Raw genomic sequence first — 27,096 nt, forward strand, 5'->3', positions numbered from 1 at the left:
CACTGCCTGTGCCATTCCTGTACTGTGGATAAACAGACTTTAGTCTGCAAGGTTAAATACCTTCTCCCGTGCCTATTCCACTTCTAAGTAGACATTATTCCCCAATGGTGCAGTCAATCCACCTCCTTTCACAAGCACTAGAATTCACTTATTATAAAGAGTAAAACTGAGTAACATTAATATTCTTCTCAGTCTTGGTGGTTTTAGGGAGCTTTTTGGTATTAATTTTGTGAATTACATTCAAAATACCTTACCGAAAGATTACACAGGACTAAAAATGCTGCAATGTTCTTCAGGATTCTCCTCTTATTGTTAACTGAGTTTCGACTATACAGTGAGAAATCGGAGGTTGAGTGTGTGACTGGACTGCTAGCTTGACTCCTGACTTCATCAAAACCATCACCGCCACTTCTTTCTCTCATGTAGATATTCCCATCAAACATGTATGGAAACTTTCCATTGTCCATATCAGCTGCTCCAGTGTAAATTTCTTTGTATGAAGGGGTACGTGACAGAGTGCTCCCACTGGATACAGTTACTATTCGAAGAGTTTTAATATCATCATTCACCTTTTCCTGTTCACGATGTATGGACTCAATGATAAAGAGATTCTGAATATATTTCTCAATAATAACCAGGATGGAATAAGGAAGATTGTACCATGTGTATTGCGGATGAGACTGGGCACAGATAATTGCTAGGATAGAACCCCAAGAGAGAGGCCAGGAACCTGAAGCTGTGCCAACTAATAGGTCTGCATCAAGTTTCCTGGCAGGATTTTTTGAATTATCCATTGATCTTTCTTCTAGTCTGTAAATTAGAAGGGCGACAATTCCAGCTACACACATAAGAGTCAGTACGGAGATACCATATAAGTAAAACATAGTAAGTGCTAACTCACTCTTGATTTTCGAACGTCCCATCTGAATTAAGTACACAACAACGACTGCTATTGTGCTAATCAGCACAATTAGTCCAAAAATCGTGCCCACTGTTATGCCATGAAACTTGAACAGTATTTTGTGTTGGTGGTGGTGTTCTACTTTGCGTCCGATATTCTTCCACAGGACATAGAGCATTGTGGATGCTAAAATATGATACTCTATGTTGAAGGGATAAAGGTAATACATTCCTTGAGAAAATATCGAACAGAGAGTTGTTGTACAATTACATTGGGGTGCATGGTCATCTAAAACAAAACAAAAAAAGGAGAAAGAGATTAGAATTTGTTGTGAAATAAATGTTTTTTCTTTTAAATGAGACAACCACAACAGGGAGAATAATGATTTCAGTCAGACAGCTCATGTCGTACATTTAGTCACCTGCAAAAAAAAAAAAAAAAAAAAATTTAGTTGGGTGTTGGACACTAAAATCACTAGTCTGAGAGCAACTTTTGCACCTCCTCCAAAATTTGAACTATAGCCTTATTACATTTTCTAGGCAAAATCCTTATAAAAAATGAATGTTAAAAATTCACAGACATCTCTTAAAGTTCAGCACAGCTTTGAGGGAACAATGTATTTAAAATATTTAAGATCCCAAACGAGTAGGGGCTTGATTCTGCTTCCATTCTGCAGATGAAACTCCTACAGAAGCCAATAGGAGTTCCATATCTGGAACAGATGCAGAATTGAGTCCTAACTGTGTAGGGGCCTAGTTCCCCTTTCAGTTATACACCAATGTAACTGCACTGACTTTATTCCTGATTTACACATGTGTAAGTGATAGGATAATTGGTCTTTATATACTTACACTTAAATATTACCAATATTTTTATTTAAAATAAAATATTTAAAAATCAATTCCCTTCCCATTTCTCTACCAAACTGTGAATTATGGCTTCTACCACCTGTCGTAGGGAAAACACAGGCTCAATCTTGTCAGGATAGTAAAGGAGAAACTAATTATCACTTTTATTTTGCATTGAATTTATCTGTAATATATAAATGTACATATATGGGACAAATTTTCAAACAGGTCACAACTATAGTGTACTTAGACTTTCTGAAAGCCTTTGACAAGATCCCTCGTCAAAGGCTGTTAAACAAACAAACCAGCCCTGGGATAAGAGTGAAAAGTCCCCTCATGGATCAGTAACTGGTTAAAAGATAGGAAAGAAAGGTTAGGAATAAATGGACAGTTTTCACAATGGGGAGAGGTAAATAGCAGCATCCCCCCAATGATCTGTACTGGTACCTGTGCTGTTCAACATAAGAACATAAGAATGGTCATACTGGGTCAGACCATTGGTTCATCTTGCCCAGTATGTCGTCTTCTGACAGTGGCCGGTGCCAGATGCTTCAAAGGGGAGTGAACAAAACAGGCCACTTTATCGAGTGATCCAGTTCCTGTCACCCAGTCCCAGATTCTAGAAGTCAGGTGTTTTGGGACACCAAGTCCAAGTACACTATATAGCCACTGGATCACCATTATTCACATGTTTGTTGACCCCCCTCAAAGAAGTCTAACAGATTGGTGAAACATGGTTTTCATTTACAAAACCATGTTGACTCTTCCCCAACATATCGTGTTCATCTATGTATCTGATAATTCTGTTCTTTACTATAGTTTCAATCAATTTGCCTAGTACTGAAGTTAGGCTTACCAGCTTGTAATTACCAGGATCACCTCAGTAGCCTTTTAAAAAAATCAGCTACACATTAGCTACCCACCAATCATCTGGTACAGAGGCTGGTATAAGTGATAGGTTACATACCAGTTAGTAGTTCTACAATTTCATATTTGAGTTCCTTCAGAACTCTTGGATGAATACCATCTGGTCCTAGTGACTTACTGCTCTTTAATTTATCTATTTGTTCTAAAACTTCCTCTATTGACACCTCAAACTGGGACAGTTCCTTAGATTTGTCACCTAAAAAGAATGGCTCAGGTAGGGTGACCAGACAGCAAGTGTGAAAAATCAGGACAGGGGGTGAGGGGTAATAATAGGAGTCTATATAAGAAAAAGACCCAAAAAGAGGGACTGTCCCTATAAAATCGGGACATCTGGTCACCCTAGGCTCAGGTGTAGTAATTTCCCTCACATCCTCTGCAGTGAAGACCAATGCAAATAATTCATTTCGCTTCTCTGCAATAGCCTTGTCTTCCCTGAGTGATCCTTTAGCACCTGAATTATCCAGTGGCCCCACTGATTGTTTGGCAGGCTTCCTGCTTCTGATGTACTTAAAAAATGTTAGCTGTTAGTTTTGTGTGTTTTGCTAGTTGCTCTTCAAAGTCTTTTTTAGCCTACCTAATTATACTTTTACAATAAATCTGGCATGCCAGAATTTATGCTTCTTTCTATTTTCCTCAGTAGAATTTTACTTCAAATTTTTAAAAGATATCTTTCTGTTTCTAACCACCTCTTTTACTCTGTTGTTTAGCCATGGTGACATTTTTGGTCTTCTTACTGTTTTTTTTTGGGGGGGGGGGGGGGGGGAGATATACATTTAGTTTGAACCTCTATTGTGGGTTTTTTTAAAATCTTCCATGCAGTTTGCAGGCATTTCACTCTTGTGACTATTCTTTTTAATTTCATCTAACTAGCCTCCTCATTTTTGTGTAGTTCCCCTTTTTGAAGTTAAATGCTACTGTGGTACCCTACAAGGATGTTAAATTTAACATGTTCATAAATGACCTGGAAAAAGGGGTGAATAGTGAGGTGGTAAAATTTGCAGATGATACAAAATTACTCAATATAGTTAAGTCCATAGCTGACTGTGAAGAGTTACAGAGCGATCTCCTAAACTGGGTGACGGTGACAAAATGGCCGATGAAATTAAGTGCTAATAATTGAAAAATAATGCACTTTGGAAAAAATAATCCCAACTATACATACAAAATGTTGCAGTCTAAATTAGCTGTTACCACTCAAGAAAGAGATCTTGGAGTCATCATGGATAGTTCTCTGAAAACATCCATTCAATGTGCAGCAGCAGTCAAACTAACAGAATGTTAGGAACCATTATGAAAGGGATAGATAATAAAAATATCTAAAAAGAAAATATCATAATGCCACTATTTAAATCCATGGTATTCCCACACCTGGAATACTGTGTGCAGTTCTGGTTGACCCATCTCAAAAAAGATGTATTAGAATTGGAAAAGGTGTAGAGAAGTGCAACAAAAATGATTAAGGGTATGGAACAGCTTCTATACATGGAGAGATTAAAAAGCATGGTACTTTTCGTCTTAGAAGAGACAACTAAGGGAGGATATGATACTGATCTATAAAATCATGAATGGTGTGGAGAAATTGAATAGGGAGGTGTTATTTACCCCTTCACATAACACAAGAAGTAGGAGTCACCCAATGAAATTAATAGGCAGCAGGTTTAAAACAAACCTAAAGAAGCAGTTCTTCACACAACACACAGTCAACCTGTGGAATTCATTGCCAGGAGATGTTGTGAAGGCCAAAAGTATAACTGGGTTAAAAAAAGAATCAAATAAGTTCATGGAGGATAGGTCTATCAATGGCTATTAGCCAAAATGGTCAGAGGCGAAACCCCATGCTCCCTAAACCTCAACCTGCCAGAAGCTGGGACTGGACTAGAGGAATCATTCAAATTACCTTGTTCTGTTCTTTCCCTCTCTCTGAAGCAACTGGCACTGGCCACTGTCAGAAGGCAGGATACTGGGCTAAAGGGACCATTGGTCTGACCTAGTATGGCTGTTCTTATGTGCTAACTTGGGTCTAAAATTTCACCCACACATATTTGTGCCTGTGGGGTTTTTGTTTTTAGTGCGAACTACACAGAGGTGCAAACAGAGTTCTCAAATCAGTACTTGATGTGGAACACATGTTAATATAGAGACTGTCTCATCGATCACCTACTTCAGTCATCCACAATTGCATGGACTATGTTTTACGATTTGCAATTGCATCTCTTCTGTGGCAACCACAGCCATTTATCACATAGAAAAGTAATACAGTAGAACCTCAGACACCTGGACACCTCGGGAATGGAGGTTGTCCATAACTCTGAAATGTCCGTAACTCCAAACAAGACCTTACGGACTTCAGCCACTGGGGGAGGGGACATTGGGGCTGCAGCCATGCGGGGAAGGGGGGGCAGAGCTCTGGGTAGGGGGCGGTCCGGGCTTCTGACCACCGGGAGCATTAGAGCTCAGGCCTTTGGATCTGGAAGTAGCGCTGGGGCTCGGGGCTTCAGCCCTGTGGCTCTGTTCCTGGTTTCAGCCTCATGGGCAGGGGGAGGTGGGGTGCCAGGGTTCGGGGCTTCAGCCCTGTGGCTCCGTTCCTGGCTTCTGCCATGGGGGGGCCGGGGCTCGGGCTGAAGCCAGGAAAGGAGCCACAGAGCTGAAGCCCCAAGCCCCAGACTGAAACTAGGAGCGGAGCCATGGGGCTGAAGCCCCAAGCCCCAGTGCTCCCCCCCAGATCTAAAGCCCTGAGCCCTGGTGATCCCAAGGGTCAGAAGCCATGACCCCCACCCTGCCCAGAGCCCTGATCCCCACCTACACTGTGGCTGCAGCCTTAACCCCCACCCCCCCGGCTGAAGCCCTGAGCCCCAGGGCTAAAGTCCCAAGGCAGTAAAGTATTTGCTTTTTTTGTGTCTGTGTGCGTCTCCGCTGCTGCCTGATTACTTCCGGTTCCAGAGGGTGTCTGGTTGACTGGTAAGTCCAGAACTCTGGTGTTCGTATCTTTGAGGTTCTGAATGTTTGAATGTAGTTTAGCTGTCTCTAAATGCAATTTAACAGATGGAAACTAGGAGGGAAGCCAATAACCTGCTCTCTACTGGACGCTGGCATGTTCTCCACAGACCACCAGTGCTCTATGCAGTACAACTGGAGAAAATCTCTGAACTACATATCTAAATACTGGATCTGCAGCAGCAATCAGGTAATGCGGCATCTGGATTCTATTTGTACCTGTACGGGATAAAACTTGTAAATTGTAGGTATAAAACTGTGGGTCCAATTTCAGAGGTAGTTTTTGAAAATGTCGACTATATTATTAATAGGGTGACCAGGTGTCCGGTTTTCAGAACACTCGGTTGAAAAGGGACCCTGGCACTCCGGTCAGCACCGGCTATTGGGAGCTGGAGAGGGCAGTGCCTGCAGGTGAGAGCAGCGCACAAAGCCGCCTGCCCGCCTCTCCCTAGGAGTGAGACCTGCTGCTGGCTGCTTCCGGGATGCAGCGCAGTCCGCGCTGCCAGGACAGGCAGGAAGCCAGCCTTAGCATCCCACTGGACCGCTGACTGGGAGCCGCCGCAGGTAAGCCCGTGCCCCAACCCAGTACCCCAATCCCCTTCCCCAGCTCTGAGCCCCCCTCCAAACCTGGAACCCCCTCCTGCACCTCAAACCCCTCATCTCCAGCTCCCGCCCAGAGCCTTGACCCCAACCCCCAGCCCTGAGCCCCTCCGAAACCCAGAGCTCCCTCCTGCACTTCAAACCCTGCATCCCCAGCCCCACCCCAGAGCCCTCACCCCTCTCGCACCCCAACCCCCCAGCCCAGTGAAAGTGAGTGAGGGTGGGAGAGAGCAAGCCACCGAGAGAGGAGGAATGTAATGAGTGGGGGGTCGGGCCTCGGGTGAAGGGGCGGGGCTTCGAGGAAGGGGCAGGGCTAGGGTGTTCGGTTTTGTGCCAATAGAAAGTTGGCAACCCTAATTATTAAGTATATTTTTTACCAGTTTTGGAATTTACCTTGAACTCTACTGGGAGTAATGGAAAATTGCAAACTATTTTCAGCTAATCTGCAATAGAGAGAGACAAAAATGTGGTTGGTTTGGGTTTTGGTTTTGAAAAACCAAAACAAGGGGTTGTTAAGATCCAGGTGCTATTGGATTAACTCGGGAAAAAGTATTTACACCAAAGCTGCAAACCTATTCACTCCTTGCATATCTCTGGCTCTCTTCTCCATCACCTGCAGTGAGGATTAGCATGATCCCAAACAATCCTGCAGAACAATTTTGGGAGCAGAAGAGAAGTACCCTCACCTGCAGAGTGCATTTATCTCCCATTTAAGCTGCTGACTACCCTCAACTTCCCTTGATTTCATTGGGAGTTGAAGGTGCTCAGCACCTCAGAGGATCATGTTCAGAATTTGTCAAAGTCTGTGACATGTTATCAGTGGAGAAAATTGTCCATTATGAGAAGAGACTCTTACAATACAGAAGGCAAACCAGCACTGACATACAGAATCTTTATTTCAGTAGCGCTAATTGGCGGGGGCTGGGTAAATGGAGGAGGAGGGCGAATGCTGCTCCACCCCCTCCCCAAAGGTTTTGCACTCGCTTAAAGTTCCATAGGCTGCAGAGCAGGGAGGGAGGTGCACAGCACTTTTAAGCAGTGGTCCAATACTAAATAAGTACAGCTGCTGCCAGAGTGGTCTGGAACATCGCTTCAGCTGTGCGGTCGCAATGCCACTGAAATTTGACCTCCTCCGCTCTCCCCCCACCCTGGTGCACTGGAAGTCTGTTCCTGTACGGTGGAGTGCAGAGAAGTCTGCTGAGAATTCAACTCCTGGTGCCACTGGCTCATGTACTGTGTTAGTAAAAGAGAGGAGAGTCTCCCCAGCCAAGGGAGACTGTGCAGGAAGAGGACCAGAAAATGAGTGGGGACCAGAGCAGGGTCCCAGGTGGGGGTGGGACAGGGGCTGGAATTTGCTTCTCCTCCTTAAGAAATATCTGCATTGGTGCCACTGGAGCAGTTCCATTGAATTCAGTGGGACTCCTCACCTGACAGGCTTTGCAGAATTGGGCCCATGTCATGAGAGATACTTACCACTAGCAATATGGCACCAATTAAAATCTCTTTTAACTACATGCTTTGTTCAATTACCCTCTGTGCTTTCTTACTGGATAGGTGCTTTGGGGATTTTATACAACAAAATAAATGTTTACAACATGCCTTTTTTTTTTTTAAGAGTCTGTGGACATTATTGTTACTCTGGCCCTGATTCACTAAGGTGCTGAGAACCATCAGTTCCCACTGAAGGAAATAGGAGTTGCAGGTGATCAGGACCATTATTATTATGTATGGACCATTGCAGGTGATCAGGACCTTATTATGTATGGTACGATACTTACCGTTGACCTGGTGGGATACCATATTTAGAATGATCATGCATTATAGCAGAACTTCCAAAAACATACCAACCCTTTAGCTTACCTATTGTTATGTTTTCAAAACCAAGTGTGATTAGTCTTTCCTTGTGTTCATTGAGTTGGTGTTTTGATTCTGTTAACACTCCGTTTGTCCACAGGAGTAAATTTGTAAACACGGAATGGATCACCCCAAACCTAGAAAATAGATTAGTTATTGATACAATCTGTACAAAGGATTTCACCCCATCTATCTGAAATGGAATCCATCACTTTTTACTGGGTACAAAGATTGACACTACTTTACTCCTCAATGGCAGTAAAACAAATGCTAAACTGTCTCCTTACATTCATGGTGAAACAGGTTAGATAGGTGGGTCTTTCAGGATGTTCTAAAAAGGCAGTGGTTTAATCTATTAAATTGTATTGTAAGTAGGATGCTGCTCTTATTTGCCACAATCTCTTGTACAATGGCATTGTTTATATTTATATGATGGCATTATTGCCAGGAATAGCACATGTCATTCTTTGGAAATAGTCATATATTATATAGCGACTTTCTGGATGGGTTTATATGAAAGTTCACATTCATGACAACGATTTACTAATCTAAACAGGAATAGGTTTATGTTAATAGGCTCTACTGCTCCCACTCCTGCACAGGTATGTCAAAGCATTCTGCACTCCTTCCTCACACCCACTGTAGTCATCCTTTCCTTACAGAGATTCCCCTGCCTTCTCCAGATTCCACTCCATTCATTTCCATCTACAAATCCCCCGGTTGAAATTGTCAAAGCCACATAGGGGAGTTAGCCACACAGTTACAATTAAAATAAATGGGAATTGTGTGGTTAAACACCCTAGGAGGCTTTGAAATCTCAATCTCAGAATGCGATCCAATGTGGGGCAAGAGAAAGATGTCTGGGGTAAGCAGTGAGAGAATGGGTCAAAACATAACAGTAATTGCAAACTGTGATGTTTTGACCCATTGTTGTAGAATACTGTGTTTTTTTTCTAAGAGTGAGCCAGTCTTGGTCCCTCCACTTCCCACTGCTTACTGCAGACTTCCTTCTCTTGCACCAAGTTTCAAATCTGTTTGCATTCCTTCTTCTGGCCAGCTTCTCTGATCAATTCTTCATCTTGCCTTTGCACAAAGTCCCCGATTCAGAGGTAACACACTATAAGCAATCTACTTATAAATAGATCTTATTTCACTATCTCACACTGCAAGCCTTATTTTGAAAATAAACTAAAAGAATAGCATTTTACATGATTAAACAAACAGAACAATATGTTTTAGTGTCACACTGTATAGAGGTACTGCAGAGCATATAATAAAGGCTCTATTGTGCTGCTGCAGTGAAGCTAATAATGGAAGTAAAGAACTAGTACATCATAATTGTTTTCAAGAGCATTCCCACAGTTGTATGAACTGCCCCCAGATCCAACTAACAGTGTTAGTTAGTGGTATTGTGTGTGGATTTTCACAGCTGTGATGCATAAAATATGACTTTTTAATTCAGGACTCAGGAACTTGTCTAAAAATGAAAGCCAGGTCTGGTCAGATATTTATTATTTGTATAACAATAGCACTTGGCAGCCCCAATCAAGATCAGACCTCATTGGCTCTCTATTAAGACACAATGAGAGAAAGTCCCTGGCTCAAAGAACTTACAATTTAAATTGACAAGACAAACAAAGGTGGGAGAGAAAACATAGTGAAAGTGACTTGCCTAAGGTCACACAGCAGGTCAGTGGCAGAGCCAGGAATACAAACCAGCTCTCCTGGCTCCCGGGCCATTGCTGTATCTATTGGACCACACTGCCTCCCTAGCTCAAGACAGCACACTGGGTCACCTCATACTGTCTCTCACTCTTTCTATTTCACTCCTCACAGTGACTGTGTAAGGTAGCTGAGTAATATGCGGAACAGACTTGCTAAGAGCCACAGAGGGGGTCATCGCTGCTGGCAAGATTTGGATTTATGAGTTCCTGGCTCCGACTACTGAACTTAGGTCACTGGACCACACCTGTCTCTACTCTATACGTCAGAAAGCCTTAGTAATATCGTCATAGGACTTGGCTTATTTTCTTTTCTATCTGTTTACATAAATCTCATTGGTGATTCATGAGATTTATACACACACCTAAAGAGAATAGAACCCATAGGCGAGGTTTCTGAGTCATTTTCTTATTTCGTTTCTATAAATATTTGGCCAGTGCCTGTAATTTGTTTAGCAGTCATGTTTCAAGAATCATTATGACATTTCATAGAATCATAGAAGATTAGGGTTGGAAGAGACCTCGAGAGGTCATCTAGTCCAACCCCCTGCTCAAAGCAGGACCAACACCAACTAAATCATCCTAGCCAGGGCTTTGTCAAGCCGGGCCTTAAAAACCTCTAAGGATGGAGATTCCACCACCTCCCTAGGTGAAACCATTCCAGTGCTTCACCACCCTCCTAGTGAAATAGTGTTTCCTAATATGCAACCTAGACCGCCCCCACTGTAACTTGAGACTATTGCTCCTTGTTCTGTCATCTGCCACCACTGGGAACAGCCGAGCTCCATCCTCTTTGGAATCCCCCTTCAGGTAGTTGAAGGCTGCTATCAAATCTCTCCTCACTCTTCTCTTCTGCAGACTAAATAAGCCCAGGTCCCTCAGCCTCTCCTCGTAAGTCATGTGCCCCAGCCCCCTAATCATTTTCGCTGCCTTCCACTGGACTCTCTCCAATTTGTCCACATCCCTTCTGTAGTGGGAGGACCAAAACGTGGACTCAATACTCCAGGTGTGGCCTCACCAGTGCCGAATAGAGGGGAATAATCACTTCCCTCGATCTGCTGGCAATGCTCCTACTAATGCAGCCCAATATGCTGTTGGCCTTCTTGACAACAAGGGCACACTGCTGACTTATATCCAGCTTCTCATCCACTGCAATCCCCAGGTCCTTTTTTGCAGAACTGCTGCTTAGCCAGTCGATCCCCAGCCTGTAGCGGTGCATGGGATTCTTCCATCCTAAGTGCAGGACTCTGCACTTGTCCTTGTTGAACCACATCAGATTTCTTTCGGCCCAATCCTCCAATTTGTCTGGGTCACTCTGGACCCTATCCCTACCCTCCAGCATACCTATCTTTCCCCCCAACTAAGTGGCATCCACGAACTTGCTGAGGGTGCAATCTATCCCATCGTCCAGATCATTAATAAAGTTGTTGAACAAAACCGGCCCCAGGACCGACCCCTGGGACACGCCGCTTGAAACCAGCTGCCAACTAGACATTGAGCTGTTGATCATTACTCGTTGAGCCCGACAATCTAGCTCGCTTTCCATCCACCTTTGTCAGGCATCACCAGATAAACTTCTTGGTTTACATCTGTGGTACTTCATCATTGTACAATACCATGCATGATGACAGTAGAATGGGCATTCTTTTTTATTCTTGCTGGAGATCTGACATTTAGGGGTGGAGAGTCCACTGAAGTCAATGATGCCACATGAAGATCTCAGGTAAAATTTTCAAATGTACCTATGTGAGTTAGGAGCTTAAATCCCACTGAAAGTCCATAAGACTTAGGTTTCTAAGTCACGTAGGCACTTTTGAACATTTTATCCCTGGCCACAGTAAGTCTTTTTGCTGATTTCTTCCCCTTTCTCAATGGTGTTGCCTATATTTTTTATTACTTTTTCAATCATGGTTTAATTTTGTCTCTACTGGAATGCTGCCCACCTGTGCAGCCATAGTTTTAAGAAGTATTTTCATAGATACTACCTAGTTTGACATTTCCATCTATTTAATTAAAAATAAAAAGAGCTATCGCTAAGATATAGAGGATGCTGCTCTGTATTCCCCTAAAAGAAGAATGGATTTTTATGGTAATTGTAAGGTAACTGGGCAGCTCAGGAACTTGGGGATGGGGTATAAAAACATTTGTCTCATGATCATTGGTTCAGTTTGCCTGCAATGTGAAATCAGATGGTGATCTCCCATCCTCTGTCTGTAGCACAGTTGACACTTCTGCAAGCAGAGAGGAGACTGCTACCAGCACTATTGGTGTTGTTCCTTCCAAGCCAGAGTTCAGACACACTGAGCCTGATTTACGGAGGTGCTGAGCAAACATAACTCCATAATTCCTGGAAATTGGGCCAACTTTTAGGGAGCTGGGTAGGAAAGTTTTAATTGGTGCTGTCTGTTCTATATGTATTTTGTGAATAAAGATATGGGTATAGTCTTTGTAATCTATGACTTTACACTATCTACCTTAGGCACTTATCTGGTCTCCATTAGCGTAGTATCTGAGCAACTCTCAATCTCTAATATATTTATCCTCATAACAGCCCTGTGAGGTAGGGAAGTGCTATTAATTCCATTGTACAGATGGGGAACTGAGGTAGAGAGAGATTACATGACTAGCCCAAAGTCACTCAGGAAGTCTATGGTAGAACAGAGAATTGAATCCAGGTCTTCCAAGTTCCGGGCTAGTGAATATAGTCCTCTATTTCAAGATCATCTGAGTGTATTTAGTGTTTCCGATTAATGGGATATGTAAATCACACTGTAGATGCCAAGGTCTGCCGTCAGATGTGTGCACAAGTCCCTCTGACTTCAATGGGAGCTACATGGGCATACGTCAGAGCAGAATTTGTCCCACAGTATATTTGCACATTCATATCTGGTCCAAAGAAGGCATTCCCCCATAACAATTTAAGATGTTGTCAAACATGTGTCACTGAATGCAAGCTACTGCACACAGTGACTGATGCCAATAACCCTTCAGACAGCTAAATAAATTAAACATGAGACATACAGGTGATATTTCCTTACTCTGAGAAAGGTATGTGTAACTCCAAAGATGAAAAGTTACTATGCTGTAGCAGTCATGTCACATGATTTAATTAGTGGAAAAATTATGCATATTCTTTGACTATTTTTGTTAAAGTATAAACACTGTTTAAATTGAAAATATAAATTAAAAAATAATGATTCACCCTCTCACTTATGCCTGTAAATGGAATTGCACCCAATTTACACAAACATAAGTAAAAGTAGAATCAGACTCCAAAAATTTTCACTATCTGCATTTTTATATGATAATGCAATACATGTTAAAACAACATACATAGAAACTAGAAGTAATGTTCCAGAGCTAAATCATATTCATTTTACCTTTCAAGTGTTTTGAAAGACTGGATAATATCCTTGGCATGACACCAAAGAAAATACACCTAAATGGAAATACAGATAAAATACAATCAGTTCATTTGGGTAAATGTCACTATATTTGTGAGTATTAACAAGGAAGATGGTTATACAGGAAAACACTGATGGCCAGATTCTCTGCTGGTGTAAATTGGTGCAGATCCATTGCCATCAGGCTCAATGGATCTGAAATGACCCTGGGCCCCCTGTGCCATTCACCCAGAACTTGCCTGCCACTCAGAAACCTAACATCGCTCATATACACAAGACAGTGGAACAGATTACAGTAGAAACTTCGTTAAACATGTCTCATCCAAAAGATATCTCATACTTTGAGTTTCTGTAGCTGGAAAGACTTTTATTTTTCATGTAGTGGTGAAAAATGCGAAGGAAAGTACCAGACTGACAGCACAGAAATATAAAGTTCTCTGTCCACAAGACAGGTATTGCAACTGCAACAGTAGCAGTGCTGCTATGTGCGTCTATCCTTCTCTGAGAGGAGCATTTTGATGGGTAAGAGGTTCGTACTTGTTCCCAACCCATACATCAGTGTTTCTTGGTTGAGGCTGCCAACAAAGTTTCTAATTAATAAAGTGCTTTCATCTTGCAGCACCTGTCAATTAGCAACCAGTATTATTAATTTAAAAGGTATAGGCCAGTACATTTACATTGGGCTTTACAGCATGTTCAAGGGAGATGAATCCCCTGCCCCAAGGAACTTAAAGTCTAAAATAGACAACAATAACACACATGAGACAAATTATGAGATAACAGTTCAGATGAGAGATCATTGGTGAGGGGAACAAGGTAGGAAGAATTCCTGGAAGATGTGAGATTTTAGGAGCGCTGTGAAGGAGAGCACAGTGAGTGCTCCAAATGGACAAGTCATGGTCCATGAATAAAGTGGCTGCATGAGCAAAGGCAAGAAGCCAAAAGAAGGAAACGGAAAGGAGAATGAGAGGAATGTAGGAAGTGAAAGTAAGAAGTGAGATCAGAGATGTAGGCAGCAGTGAGATTTATGTAGGGCCTGGTGAGGCTGAGAATGTTGAGAATGATGAGGTAAGAGACAGGTCAATGAAGGAATTCAAGGTGGAGAGGTTCTGTGAATAGCCTGCAGGGAGGAGAAGTGACTGTAGTAAGAGGAGGCCCTGAGATATAGCATCTGACGACAGTGACATACAGAAAGCAGGAGAGAAGGTTGGTAGTAATCAATCTGAGAGACAACCACAGCAGGTACAAAGGTTGTAGCAGCCAAGAGAGCGCAGAAAGGTCAGTTTTGGAGGATATTAAAGAGGCAGAGCACGTCACTGGAGACTGGGTCTGAGAGATGGGAATGGCGGGGGACAAAAGAAGAATCAGATGATACTGAGGTCGTGGAAGGATAATGGAGTGAGACTTCAGGATTTAGTTCCCCATTGATGCAACCTAGTGGAATGAATGAGGAACGCAAGGTGATAGTGGAATGATACACCAGATTCCAAAGGGATGCTGGCATGGAATCTGGAGACATCAATCACAGTTAGGTTCCCAGAATACTGAAGTCTGACAATAGGGGAAGTGCTTGAAAAGGGGTCAGGCATAGAATCAGAGTTTAAGGCCAGAAGGGAACACCAGATCATCTAGTCTGACAATCTGCAAATCGCAAGCAACCCACACCCACACCCTCAACCCAACAACCAAAATTAGACCACAGTATTACAGGCCACAGGAGTCTAGACTATTATTTGCCACAGGCAGAGAACAGGAGAGACCGAGGTGCACCAGTGCCTGAGGCCCCTGCAATGGCAGGGACATGATTAAGTGAGATATACCCAGATAATCTTGGCAAGTGACCAGCATCCACATGCTGCAGAGGAAAGCAAAATACCCCCAAGGTCACTGACAATCTGACCTGGAAGAAAATTCCTTCCTGGCCCCACAAATGGCTGGTGATCATGTGATGTTGGGGACCCTGAGCATGTGAGCTCCCTGAGCTGGTGCCAGCCAGCCAAGAACTTGAGTGAGAGTGCTCAGTGCCACCTCACAGCTCTGGCCCATTGCATCCAATGTCCCATCTCCAGCTGTGGTAAGCAAGGAGATAAAAAACAAACAAAACAACCCAGAATAATTGAGGGGCTTGAGGTGGGAAGAGGAGAATCCCTTCCTGATCCCTGCAGATGGCTGGCTGAAACCCTGAAGCATGAGATTTTAGGAACATCAGACTTGAAGTGAGTCCCAAGGCTTGCCCCTACCATCACAAGTAACCCTGTCATACAATCACACTCATAAATTTGTCTAGCCCTCGCTTAAATCTAATTAAATTGTTTGGCCCCAAAAGTCCTACTGGGAGGCTGTTCCAGAACCTCATTCCTCTGCTGGGTAGAAACCTTCTTCTAATTTCTAGCCTGAATTTGTTCCTAACCAGTACATACCCATTTGTTCTTGCACCAATATTGTCCTTTAGCATAAATAGCTCTTCACCCTCCCTGGTGTTTACCCACCAATGTATTTATAGAAAGCAGTCATAACCCCTCTCTGCCTTCTTTTTGCAAGGCTAAAAATACCAACATCTTCCAGTCTCCACTCATAAGATAGGTCTTCCATTCCCCGATCATCATAAGAACAGAAAAATGGTCAGACTGAGTCAGACCAATCGTCCATCTAGACCAGTCTTTTGTTTTCCAACAGTGGCCATATCCAGATGCTTCAGAGAGAGTGAACAGAGCACAGCAATTCATAGTAGTGCTTTTCTACACCTTTTCCAGTTCATATTTATCTTTCTTGAATATGGGTGACCAGAACTGTACACGGTATTTCAAAGGAGATCTTACCAGTGCCTTGTACAATGGCATTAATACTTCTCTATCTCGACTGGAAATGCATCACCTGATACATCCTAGGATCACATTTGTCTTTTTTGCTGTCACATCATGTTGATGATTCATAGCCATCTTGTGATAGACCAACACAACCAGGTCTTTATCCTCCTCTGTTTCTTCCAACTGATGAGCCCCTAGCTTATGGCAAAAAATGTATTAGACACTAAGTGCATGACTTTGCACTTAGTACTTTGAATTTCATCCCATTTGTATTACTCTGGTCGTCAGTCATCCAGATCTTCCTGTATAATATTCCGATCCTCCTCTGTATTGACGATGCCTCAAAACTTTATATCATCAGCAAATTCCACTAGCAGATGCCTACTTTTTGTGCCAAAATCACTAATAAAATTATTGAATTAGATTGGTCCCGAGACTTATCCTTGAGGAACTCCACTAGTAACCTACCTCTAGTCCAATAATTCACCTTTCAGCACAACCCATTGTTTTCGCACTTTTATCCACCTTATAATTCACCACCTTGTACTGATCCTCATCTTCTCTAATTTCACTAATAAGTTCCCATGTGGCATCAAGTTAAGTGCTTTACTGAAGTCCAAGTATATTAGATCTAATGCCCTTCCCTTATCTAAAAATGGTTCTTTCTTCTCCACGGAACCTTTGAAAAGAACATTGCATGTCTGCTCTGTCTGATAATGGTCCCAGTGAAATGGAGTTCTGAGATGTCCAAAACACATTAATTAACAGTAAATTAAGGCTCAAATGTCCATTCATTCTGGGCACCTCAATTTTTGGTGCCAAACTTGAGATATCCAGGGCCTGATTTTCTGCAGCCCCCATTGACTTCAGCTAGAATTGTCCATGTTCAGCACCTTTGATTTAAGGAACTCAAAATTAGTGGACACTTTTGAAAATGTGGTCCTATGTCTACACAGCATTTCATTGGCAAAACTGAGAATTCTGATCTCCAGCCACCTAACCAGAAGATCACATTCCTACCACATTTGCCCATCTGTTCAGTGAAACATTTGCCAAATTTAAAAAGGGACTACACCAAAACATTGGATCAAGAGGCTTCCAAACTTTATGAAAGTTTTGAATCAAATCCAAATTTTCTGGCACAGTTCTTATACTGCGCCCATCGCCATGTTATCTATGCACCTTCTGAAGGTGCATTAAGTGACCCCACTAGCATCAGTTATCGATGTTTTTTATTTTTCCCTTCCTCTGTACAGTTCTGCATTGCACATGGAATTGGAATTGGAATTCTGCTTCAGAGCTGGTTGTGCAAGGGAATGGAAGCTAGTTGCGCCTCCCCCAACCACACACTGCGCCTGGCCCTCATACAGGTGCATAATCTGGCTCACCATCCGGGATGGAGAAATTGTAAGAGGATCTTGATTCAGGTATTCAACATTATGGAGGCTATTGTAAAATCTCATCAGTCTCTCCCTTTTGACCTATTACATAATAACAAGGGGGTTGTCTGTAAGTTTAAAATAATAGAAAAGGAAACACTTCTTTATGCAACATATAATCAAGTGTGGAATTCATTGCCACATGATGACATGGAGACAAATGGCTAGACTTAGAATACGACTGGATAATTGTACACTCCTTATTGGCTATGTTTGCTGCTATGCACACAGTGATGTGCGTAATCAAATAACATGCTTCAGGGTGAAAACCCATCATTTACTTGTTTCAGGAAGGAATTTCCCCAGATGAACAAGCATTGCACAACTACATAAGTACATTATTTAGGGGGTTTGCCTTCCTTTGAAGAATCAGTTATTCATTACTGCCAGCTGCAGGAGACCAGACTAGATGGATCGATGGACTGAACCAGTATGGCAAGTTCCTGTGCAGAAGCAACAGTGAAATGTATTTGTCTCATTTCATATAAAAAAAATTATGACGACTATGTGCCTAACTTGAACTACAAAAAGGTATGTCGTGCCAAATGTGGGATCAAATTTTTAGGAGACCTTTTTATCCATGTGAAACATTTATACATACATCTCTACGTGTAAGGAGCTAGTTCATTTTCAGATACAAACAGGCATTTTTGGATACAAATTGGGAAACTTCTTGCTCAACTGCCTGATCTGCATGCTCAAATCCCAGTTTGCATGCAGAAAGGGGTATGCATACACAAAAAGTTTAGCCTTTAACAACTTATCTCCTAATGTTTTTAGAAACTAATTTAGGAAAAACAGAACAAGAGGAACAGACAAAAATTATGCTTGGTGAGAAAAACAGACATAACAACAAGCTAAAACTGGTTACTTTTACCTGTAAAAGCGTATGCACTGCATGTGTGACAGGAAAAATGCCTTCAGTTGCTGATAAACAGTTTGAAAATCCAATAAAGTATCCAATTTTAAAAGAGTCCAGAATTAAAGTAATCACTGCAAATAATGTAATCCCACCTAAGACAAAACAAATATTAGAAAATGTTAATATACAGTTAACCCATCTTCAGAGAATCTGTACTAATAAATGAAAATTCATGTTTTGAAAAGGCTATCCCTACTAATCAGTAAAATAAGTAAATGGTCATAAGATCAGTTTACTCCATGCAATAAAGCTCTGTAATTCATGAAAGCTCCTTCACAATCTAGGACTTAAGCGTAAGCACAATACATGAATAGCTCATGCAGTATGTAGGGACCAATCGTACAGTTCCCAGGGAGTTGAGGGCATTCAGCATCTTGTAGAAGCTGCTCAGCATCTTGCTGAATCAGAGCCTCAAGTAACTGTAGCACAGAGCCAGTTATACAGTCAAATGAATTAATGCACTATATAGCTACACAGCAAACTATACCGCTCACAGAGCTGAACAATAATGTTACAGTCTCCTGACCCAAGAGTCCTACACTGGGCAGTAATACAATCACTTGGTATGCCATCTCAATTGTTCAGAAGGTTATACTGAACCACTATAAGTCAGAGACCAAAAACTGTATGCTTTTCTTTTTACAAATGCACTCAGATTTCAGACTTCATCCTGAGATCCATTACTTTAACATACATACATACATAAACAAACAAACGTTTGTCTAAATTTTTATATAATGTTTTTAAAGGGTTTTTTTAAATGTTTCCTTTACTGTTTTTTGTTGTTGTTGTTTTTTTTAGTATAACTCCAATGTCTTTCACTTCAAAGATCTAAATGGGAACTCATTTTGGAAAGCTATATGATAAGATACAGCTATGTTGCTATTGAACCTTATTGTACCAGCATAATTAAGCAACAAGACACAACGGGAGATAAAATTACTGAGCCAGACTCTGAGACTTTTATTCAAGTTTTTTCCTAAGTCCTTACTCAGACAAACTCCCATTGACTTTAACTTAACTTTAGCTGAATAAAGACCAGGTAAAAACTGGCTAAGGACCCTCAGAACTTAGATCACTGTGTCTTTGTCCCTGTTTCTTATTGCTCAAAGAGAATTGTGATATAAAGATGGTAAACGATATCACAAGAGCTGATTTTATTCAGTATTTATATTATACTTAAAGGGCCAAATTCTGCTCACCTTATTAACATGAGATGTTCCACTGAAATTATTGTTTTGGGGCAATATATATTTTGTTCCCTACAATTAAAGTTAACAAGTCAACCAAGAAGACCCTTCATTCAATACCCTACTAAAGATGAGCTATTTATTTGAATGAAAATTTTAAAAATACAGTGTAATTGTTGCTGTTTGGGAATTATTCATATTTACAGTGTACTCACCAGTTCATTACAAATGAACAAGAAGCTCCAACGTGGGTGAGGTAGTATCTTTTATTGGACCAGAAGTTGGTCCAATAAAAGGTATTACCTTACCCACCTTGTTTCTCTAATATCCTGGGACTGACACAGCTACAACAACACTGCATACAAGAAGCTCCAAATCAGGTGCAGTGGAGAAAAAAAATACATTAATCACTTTGCTACAGCCATTTTTAAAATAACACAGTTTATTCAATTCATTAGCTCTTTGTCAATATACAAAAACAGATTTGGAAACAGAATGCAACCTGAAGAATTTCATTTCCATTAGTATTTTTAGTTTCATATTTTACAAATACTCACTATATAAAGAAACCAAAGACCAAAATCCCTAGGGATATACCTTACACCAGCAGAGAATTTGGCCTCAACTTTTCACTTTTATAGTTCAATAACTAAGGGCCCACTCGGCAAACACCTGTGTGTGTGAGTAATTTTACTCAAGTGAGTATTCCCATTGAGTTCAGTTAGACTAGTTATTATCTGAGTGACATTACTCACATATGGAAGTGTTTGCAGGATTGGGCCCTAGGTTTAACTACACATACTGTATAATTTTTCATTATGTACACAAGTAAATTGTACTGTAAGGTGGTAGATTCTAGACTGCTTTAGCAGTCAGTCACTTAGGTTTCCTTCTACAAGGAATTAATATTGTTCTAAAGGGAATTAGCATTGTTAATTCAATTAAAATAACTTTCAGGACTAATTTCTAAAAATACCAAGGAAACTACTACCAAAAAAATGCAATTTTAAAAATCAGTCTATTTGGATATTTTTTCTAATGGTTTCAACATGTCTTGAGGATTTATTTCGTTTTGAATATAATTATCTCATCAACAGGAAACAAGATCCTTCTGCAGCAACAGTTTATATTACATTGGAGAAAAACATATGTGGTTCTTGTTTAATAAATTCTAATATATAGACTGACTTGGTGTGTGATTGGAAATGATTTAAGACCCTAATCCTGATCCCAGTGGGAAATTTTCCATTGAGTTCAGTGGTGTAGGCTCAAACCCTAATATATAATCTTTATATATTATAGATATATGTTTACACCATTTTTTCTCACTTTAGTTAAGAACTAAAGTGAGAAAAAAATGGTAGTGAGAAAAAAAATGGTGTATGCATATATTTATAATTTACAACAGAGTGAAATGGTGAAGCAATGCAGTTGGTGAAAGGGATGCACAGTCCTAGGGTCTGATTCTGCATGCTTTTTTTCCATCACTTATGAGAAGAGTTCAACTGAGTTTAAGGCATTAATAAGGTGAAGAAAGAAAGAAAGAAAGAAAGTCAGGCTTAAACACACAAAAGCATAAATAATCATATCGTAGATTCCTCATCAGACCCCTCCACTACGCACATATCTTGTTTTTGCATGAATCAGCTGTTGTATATTTATTGTAACTCCTTTCCATGTAACTTTGTATTACACATAGTCATGGATTTCCTTTAATGAGGGTTCTAGATTTCACATGTTTTAGACATGTATTCTAACTGGTCAGTGGAGAAACACTTACTTTCCCCCCACACCGCGTAATTATGATTTATGTCATAATGAGTATTTCTGCACACATGCTTCCTTTGGTTCTCTCTAAATATGCTATGGGTTCAAACTTGCTCCCATTGAAGTCAATGAGAGTTGTGTCATTGACTTCAAGGAAGTCTTCTGTGACTCATATAAATTAAAAATATTTTGTTTGGGCTGGTTCAAACAACAAGTAGTACAGCTAATGTCTTAGCCCAATACACCAACAACATATACAAAATGCCCAACATTCAAATTTGAGGCTAAGGGTCATAGTCCAAGTTAACTAGGCTGGCCATAATTTAGGTATAACTTGTGATGTTGGAGAAAATAATAGAATAAACTTGTTCATGGGAGCAATTTGTTTGTTTGTCCCTTTTTTTCATAAGATGTCCACCTCATTTGATTGATCTTCACTGTTTTCTTGTGTAGTGCCTATGGCTTTTTTTAACCATGAGATCACGACAGGAAAATGCCACACTGGAGTAAGTCAGGCAAAGGACTTCATTTATGCATCTTTCTTCAAAGCTTTGAGGAAATGATTACTTGGGGCATGCTCATATAATCCTAAGGAAGCAAAACAGCCACTGAAGTCAATAGAAACATTGTCTACATTAAGACTTCAGGAGATGTGCTTTGTATACCATACAAATTGGGAAAGAACACTTCTCTAAGGTTCAAACTGCCAATATCTAGTTGGTTAGATCTGGTTAGAAATGGATATAAAAAGATACATAACTATATAAAAAGATGTTTTTGTTCAGTAATTCTCATCCAACATTTATGCTGGTAAAATGCAAGCCATAAGTGGTAACCTAGTTACAGCTTTTCACCATGGTATTCACTGACTAAAGAAAATACATAAAATATGTCATTTATTGGGTATCAAAACGCTGGACAATTAAATCCAACTAAGTAATCTAGATAAATATTAAAATTTTCTAGTCTAACCAGTCTTTTTTCTAGTCTTACCAGTTAATTCATGCACATTTTCTTTATGCAATGAGAACAAAGAGGCACATTCTAAAAAACTAGCTAATAGAGCTGGCCAAAAAAATGAGGAAAACGTGTGAAAATTATCATGAAAATGGTAACAGTAATTAATGGTGAGAGTGATTAACCAGTATAACAATTTACCAAAGGCTCTGATGGATTTTCCATCACTGACCGTTTTAAAATCAAGATTGGATATTTTTCTAAAAGATCTGCTCTAGGAATTATTTGGGGGAAGTTCTATGGCCTGTGTTATACCGGAGATCAGACTAGATGGTCACAGTGATCCCTTCTGGTCTTGGAGTCAATAAATCAATGACAAAACATTTCTTTTTTTTTCAAACTTGTAAACAGTTCTACTAGCTAATCATTTTTATTACACAATTATTGATACTTTTTAAGAGATCAGTATGGAGTTCTAACTCTGGAAAAGGAAGGTAATGTTAGTCTTGCCAGAGTAAGTACTGCAGGATTGGACATTTGTTAATAAATCCAGGTATGTTTTCTTCTAACATTGGTTAAAGGAATTGTCTAGAATTGTCCAAGCAATAACTAAGCATAGGAAAATGTGGTCTGAATATCAGAAAAAAAATTCCAACAGTGAAATTTATTAGACTGAAATAGTCATCCAATGGAAATTGTGGAAGACTGTAAAGAGCAATCCTGCATTGGTGGAGGAAATGGATAAGATGACCTAACAGTTCTTTTGCATATTTTATTTCTGAGATTCTATGATTCATTATATCCTCCATGGCAAGTGAAAAAATGTGCCACCAAGATAAAGGACCAGATTTTGCCACCCTTGAGTAGTATCTTGTTCCTCAATTAATGGAACTACTCAAGGAGTAAAGTGCTACTTAATGTGAGTAAAGGTAGCAGAACTTGGCCCAAAATAAAGCCAAATTCAACCCTGGCATAATTCAAATGACACCCAAGAAGAATTTGACCCATCTATCCTACTAAAGTAAAACTGTTTAACTACCAAGTTATGGCTAAGAATGGCATATTATTATGGGAAATAGTAAATAATAAGCAGTAACTATTCATGTGATGCCATGTTAATAGTATAAATTTTTAGCAAAGTGATTATGCAGAAAACGGATGTATAACTTTCGGTTTTAATAAAACAATACAAATTGCAAGTACTATTAATACTGACAATAAGAGACTAAAGAAGGCACAACAGTAGGGTTGAGAAACTACAGCTCAATGGTTACTGCAAAGGACCTTGCTTTTTTCCTACAACCTGAAACACTACATTCTTTTAAGTTAATGTGACTTTGTCACACTATTCAATACACAATTAAATAAAACCATTGAGGGCCTATATCCCATATGCACATGATGGTGCAAATAATTGCTGCTGCAAAAGCCTTGCAAAACTTCCCAGAAATTCCCTTTTTTGCCTACAGGTGCTACCTGAATGGTACACATAGTTTATATCCTAAACTGCAAGCTCCTTGGGGAAGGGTCCTTGTCTTCTTGCCTGTCTGAAAAGCACCATAAATGCTTATGGCACCTTAAGAACATAAGAATGGCCATGTTGGGTCAGACCAATGGTCCATCTAACCCAGTATCCTCTCTTCCAACAATGGCTGGTGCCAGATGCTTCAGATGAAATGAACAAAACAGGGCAATTATTGAGTGCTCTATTCCCAGCTTCTGGCAGTCAGAGGCTTAGGTACACCCAGAGCATGGGGTTGCAACCCTGACCATCTTGGCTAATAGCCCCTGATGACCTATTCTTCATGAACTTATCTAATTCTTTTTTGGACCACAATATAGTTTTGGCCTTCATAACATCCCCTGGCAATGAGTTTCACATGTTGACTGTGTGCCCTGTGAAGAAGTACTTCCTCCTGTTTGTTTTAAACCTGCTGCCTATTAATTTAATTGGGTGACTCCTGGTTATTGTGTTATGTGAAGGGATAAATAACACTTCCTTATTCACTTTCTCCAAACCATTCATGATTTTATAGAACTCTGACATAACCTCCTCTTAGTCATCTCTTTTTCAAGCTGAACAGTCCTAGTCTTTTTAATATCTCCTCATAAGGAAGGTTTTCCATACCCCCAATCATTTTGTTGCCCTTCTCTGTACTTCTTCCCATTCTAATGTATCTTTTTTGAAATGGGGCAACCAGAACTGCATGCAGTATTCAAGGTGTGTATGTATCATGGATTTATATAGTGGCATTATAATATTTACTCATTCTCTTACCTATCCCTTTCCTACAGATAATACAGGTAATAAATAATAATAGCTTATTTGTATAGACAGACTTTGACACCTGTGATGCATTCTGCAATAAAATAAATAATACTGCATTGCTTGAAAAGAGTGCACTTCCCAAGTCCCAAATTCCTCTAGACAAATAGACTCTCACCTACATAATTGCCTGATCTAACCTAACTATCTTATTTTCAATGTGCCTGCCATCCTGGTATCTAGGTTTTAAATAAGTAGAGTGGGGGGTGGGGGTTTCAGTCTTTAGTATGTTCACCTGTATGATTGGTATCCATATAATTTATATCTACATCTATTTCTATATCTAGATATAACTATGTAGTGGATTTTTTTTTTGGTTGGTTGGTTGGTTTTTATTGTTTTTGTACAGAAAATAAGAAAATGATCATTATGAAGAACAGAAGAACAACATAACAAAAAGGAACTTCAAATATACTGGTGTGATGCATCTCTCTGGCTCTGGTAGAAATTAGGGGATTTCAGAGGAACCCTCTGGGAGTGAAATTTCTCTTTTCACAGTAACCTGACTGACAAGTTGCAGGTTGCATGGAATGAATCGACTAGAAATTTCCATTCTGCTGGAGTATAGGGACCTTCACTACTATATGGCCAAGGGTAGGGCAAGTACACAGACCATGGATTTGGCCCTAAGAGGCGCTGAGCCCCCTGGAGGTTGCTGGGTTTTTTTGGCTATCCTCGCAGGGGAAACCAAAGCCCGGCCTTGGCTTTGCCAGTAAATGGAAGTGGGACCCGCGACTTACACTTTAACCAGCGGGCTCCTGCGTGGGTGTCTTTCTCTTGGATCAGCCTCCTCTGGGTGTAGCTCCTGCAGATGTACCACAGCATCCAGAGCAGCTGGATGAGCATGATGGTGATGAGATAGGAGAGCAGATCCTGCTTCCTGATGCCCACCGCATGCACAGCCCAGGCGAACATGAGCAGCAGCCCGGCTAGGAACAAGTTGATGCCGTACTGGCTGCTCAGGATCTCGGCGTTTTTCTGCGGGTAGCTGCCTCCCACCAAGCGGCTGCCTCCGGGCTGCCCTGGGGGGGCCTGCACCGACTTCTCCATCTCCCACTCCTCCGGCTGCCGGCTGCTTGGGTACGGCTGCAGCTGGTCCGGGCATCCCCCGCGGCTGGAGGTGGTGTCTGCGTTATCTTCCACCATCGCGGCCACCCGCCGAGAGCCCTGAGACCTGCTGGCAGTGGCCGAGGTCCTCAGCGGGACTCGGGGGGGGGGAGAAACGGGGGTGGCAGACAAGCCCCCGCAGCAGGGACCCCCCTACTCGCGGTGTAAGAGTGAGGAGGCGGAGCGGGACAGCGGGCAGGGTCACTTGGCCGCACCTGTTAGCGCTCCCAGAGAGCGCTCAGCTCCGCGGCCAGCCTGCTGCGCGCTTCCCTTCCTCTCTCCGCCTGCCCCTTCTCCTGCCCGGGTCTCCTCCCTTCTCCCTGGGCAGGTCTCACTGGCCTCGGACAAAGTTCCGCTCTCCTTCCCCGCGGGTTTGGAGCGGCTGCCTGCTCAAGCAGCGGCACTCCTCGCTCGCTCGCTCGCTCGCACCGTGTTCGCTCCCTCGCCTTCGCAGCTCGGGGAATCCGAGCCCGAGTTTTATACAGCCGGCCGGCCGGCGTGGCGGGGGCAGGTCCCGCTGTCACTGCCCGCGGGTTGGCGCGGGAGGGGATTGGATGTGAGCCGCACACCGCTCTGGCGGGGGAGTGACCCCTGGGCAGTTCACACGCGTCAGCCAGCCCCTGGGCCCCGTGCTCTCCTTCTGTCCGGGCCCCCGGTGCGAGAGGAGCGAGCGGAGGGGTGGTGTCTAGGTATCCGGTGCGGGATTGGGGCGGGGCTGGTGGGGTGGGGTGCGCCTGTTGGAGGAGTGTGTGTGAGGAGGTGGGCATGGCGGGTCTGTGTGCATCTCAGCAGGAGTGAGACGTGTGACGGACAGAGACGGGGGAGATTTTGGGGTGCATGCAAGGCAGCTAGAGAAGTCTGCTGCATGTAGGGCAGCTGAAGCTGGGAGTCAGGGTGTGCGGTGCGCCTGTTACGGCGGAGGGGTGAGCAGTGTGTAGGGGCTGGAAGAGAGGGACAGGGTGTTTGGCGGTGGGGAACTGGGTAATGTAGCCGTAGCGGTGGGACCGTAGGGGCGAAGGACGCAAGCGGTGGCTGGAGTGGTTTCCTTTTAGGGGTGTGTAATGGAGAGGTGCAGTGGGATTTGAGTGAGGGCGGGTTGTCAGAGTGTAGGGGCCAGGGCTGTGCGATGGAGCTGTAGGAGTATGGTGTATGGAGCGTGCTGGTGGGAGTGGGAGGTGTTGGTCGACTTAACTGTGAGGGGATGGGTAAGAGAGGTGAAGGGGTTCCCCGTGCAAGGGCTTGAAGAAGGGGTGGTTTGTCAATGCTGAAAGCGGGTGAGAGCGGATTGTTTCTCGGTGTTTGGGTGGGCGGTCTGTATGGAGGTGTAGGACT

At 42.0% G+C, this 27,096-nt stretch overlaps 1 protein-coding gene across 1 annotated transcript; it reads right to left on the bottom strand.

The window, feature by feature from the left end:
* Positions 1-254: 254 nt before the first annotated feature.
* On the bottom strand, positions 255-25,587 carry LOC113405795 (proton channel OTOP1-like; the record flags this gene model as incomplete). Its single annotated transcript, XM_026647050.1, has 5 exons — positions 25,398-25,587; positions 18,373-18,509; positions 13,226-13,284; positions 8,131-8,261; positions 255-1,189 (listed from the first exon to the last, which is right to left on the bottom strand). Coding segments are annotated over exons 1-5 (1,437 nt in total), but the record flags the coding sequence as incomplete, so codon positions are not given.
* Between the last annotated feature and the right edge of the window lie 1,509 nt (positions 25,588-27,096).

Source organism: Terrapene carolina, unplaced genomic scaffold, assembly GCF_002925995.2.
Source record: "Terrapene carolina triunguis isolate 2854851 unplaced genomic scaffold, T_m_triunguis-2.0 Scaffold50930, whole genome shotgun sequence".
NCBI classification, from domain to species: Eukaryota; Metazoa; Chordata; order Testudines; family Emydidae; genus Terrapene; species Terrapene triunguis.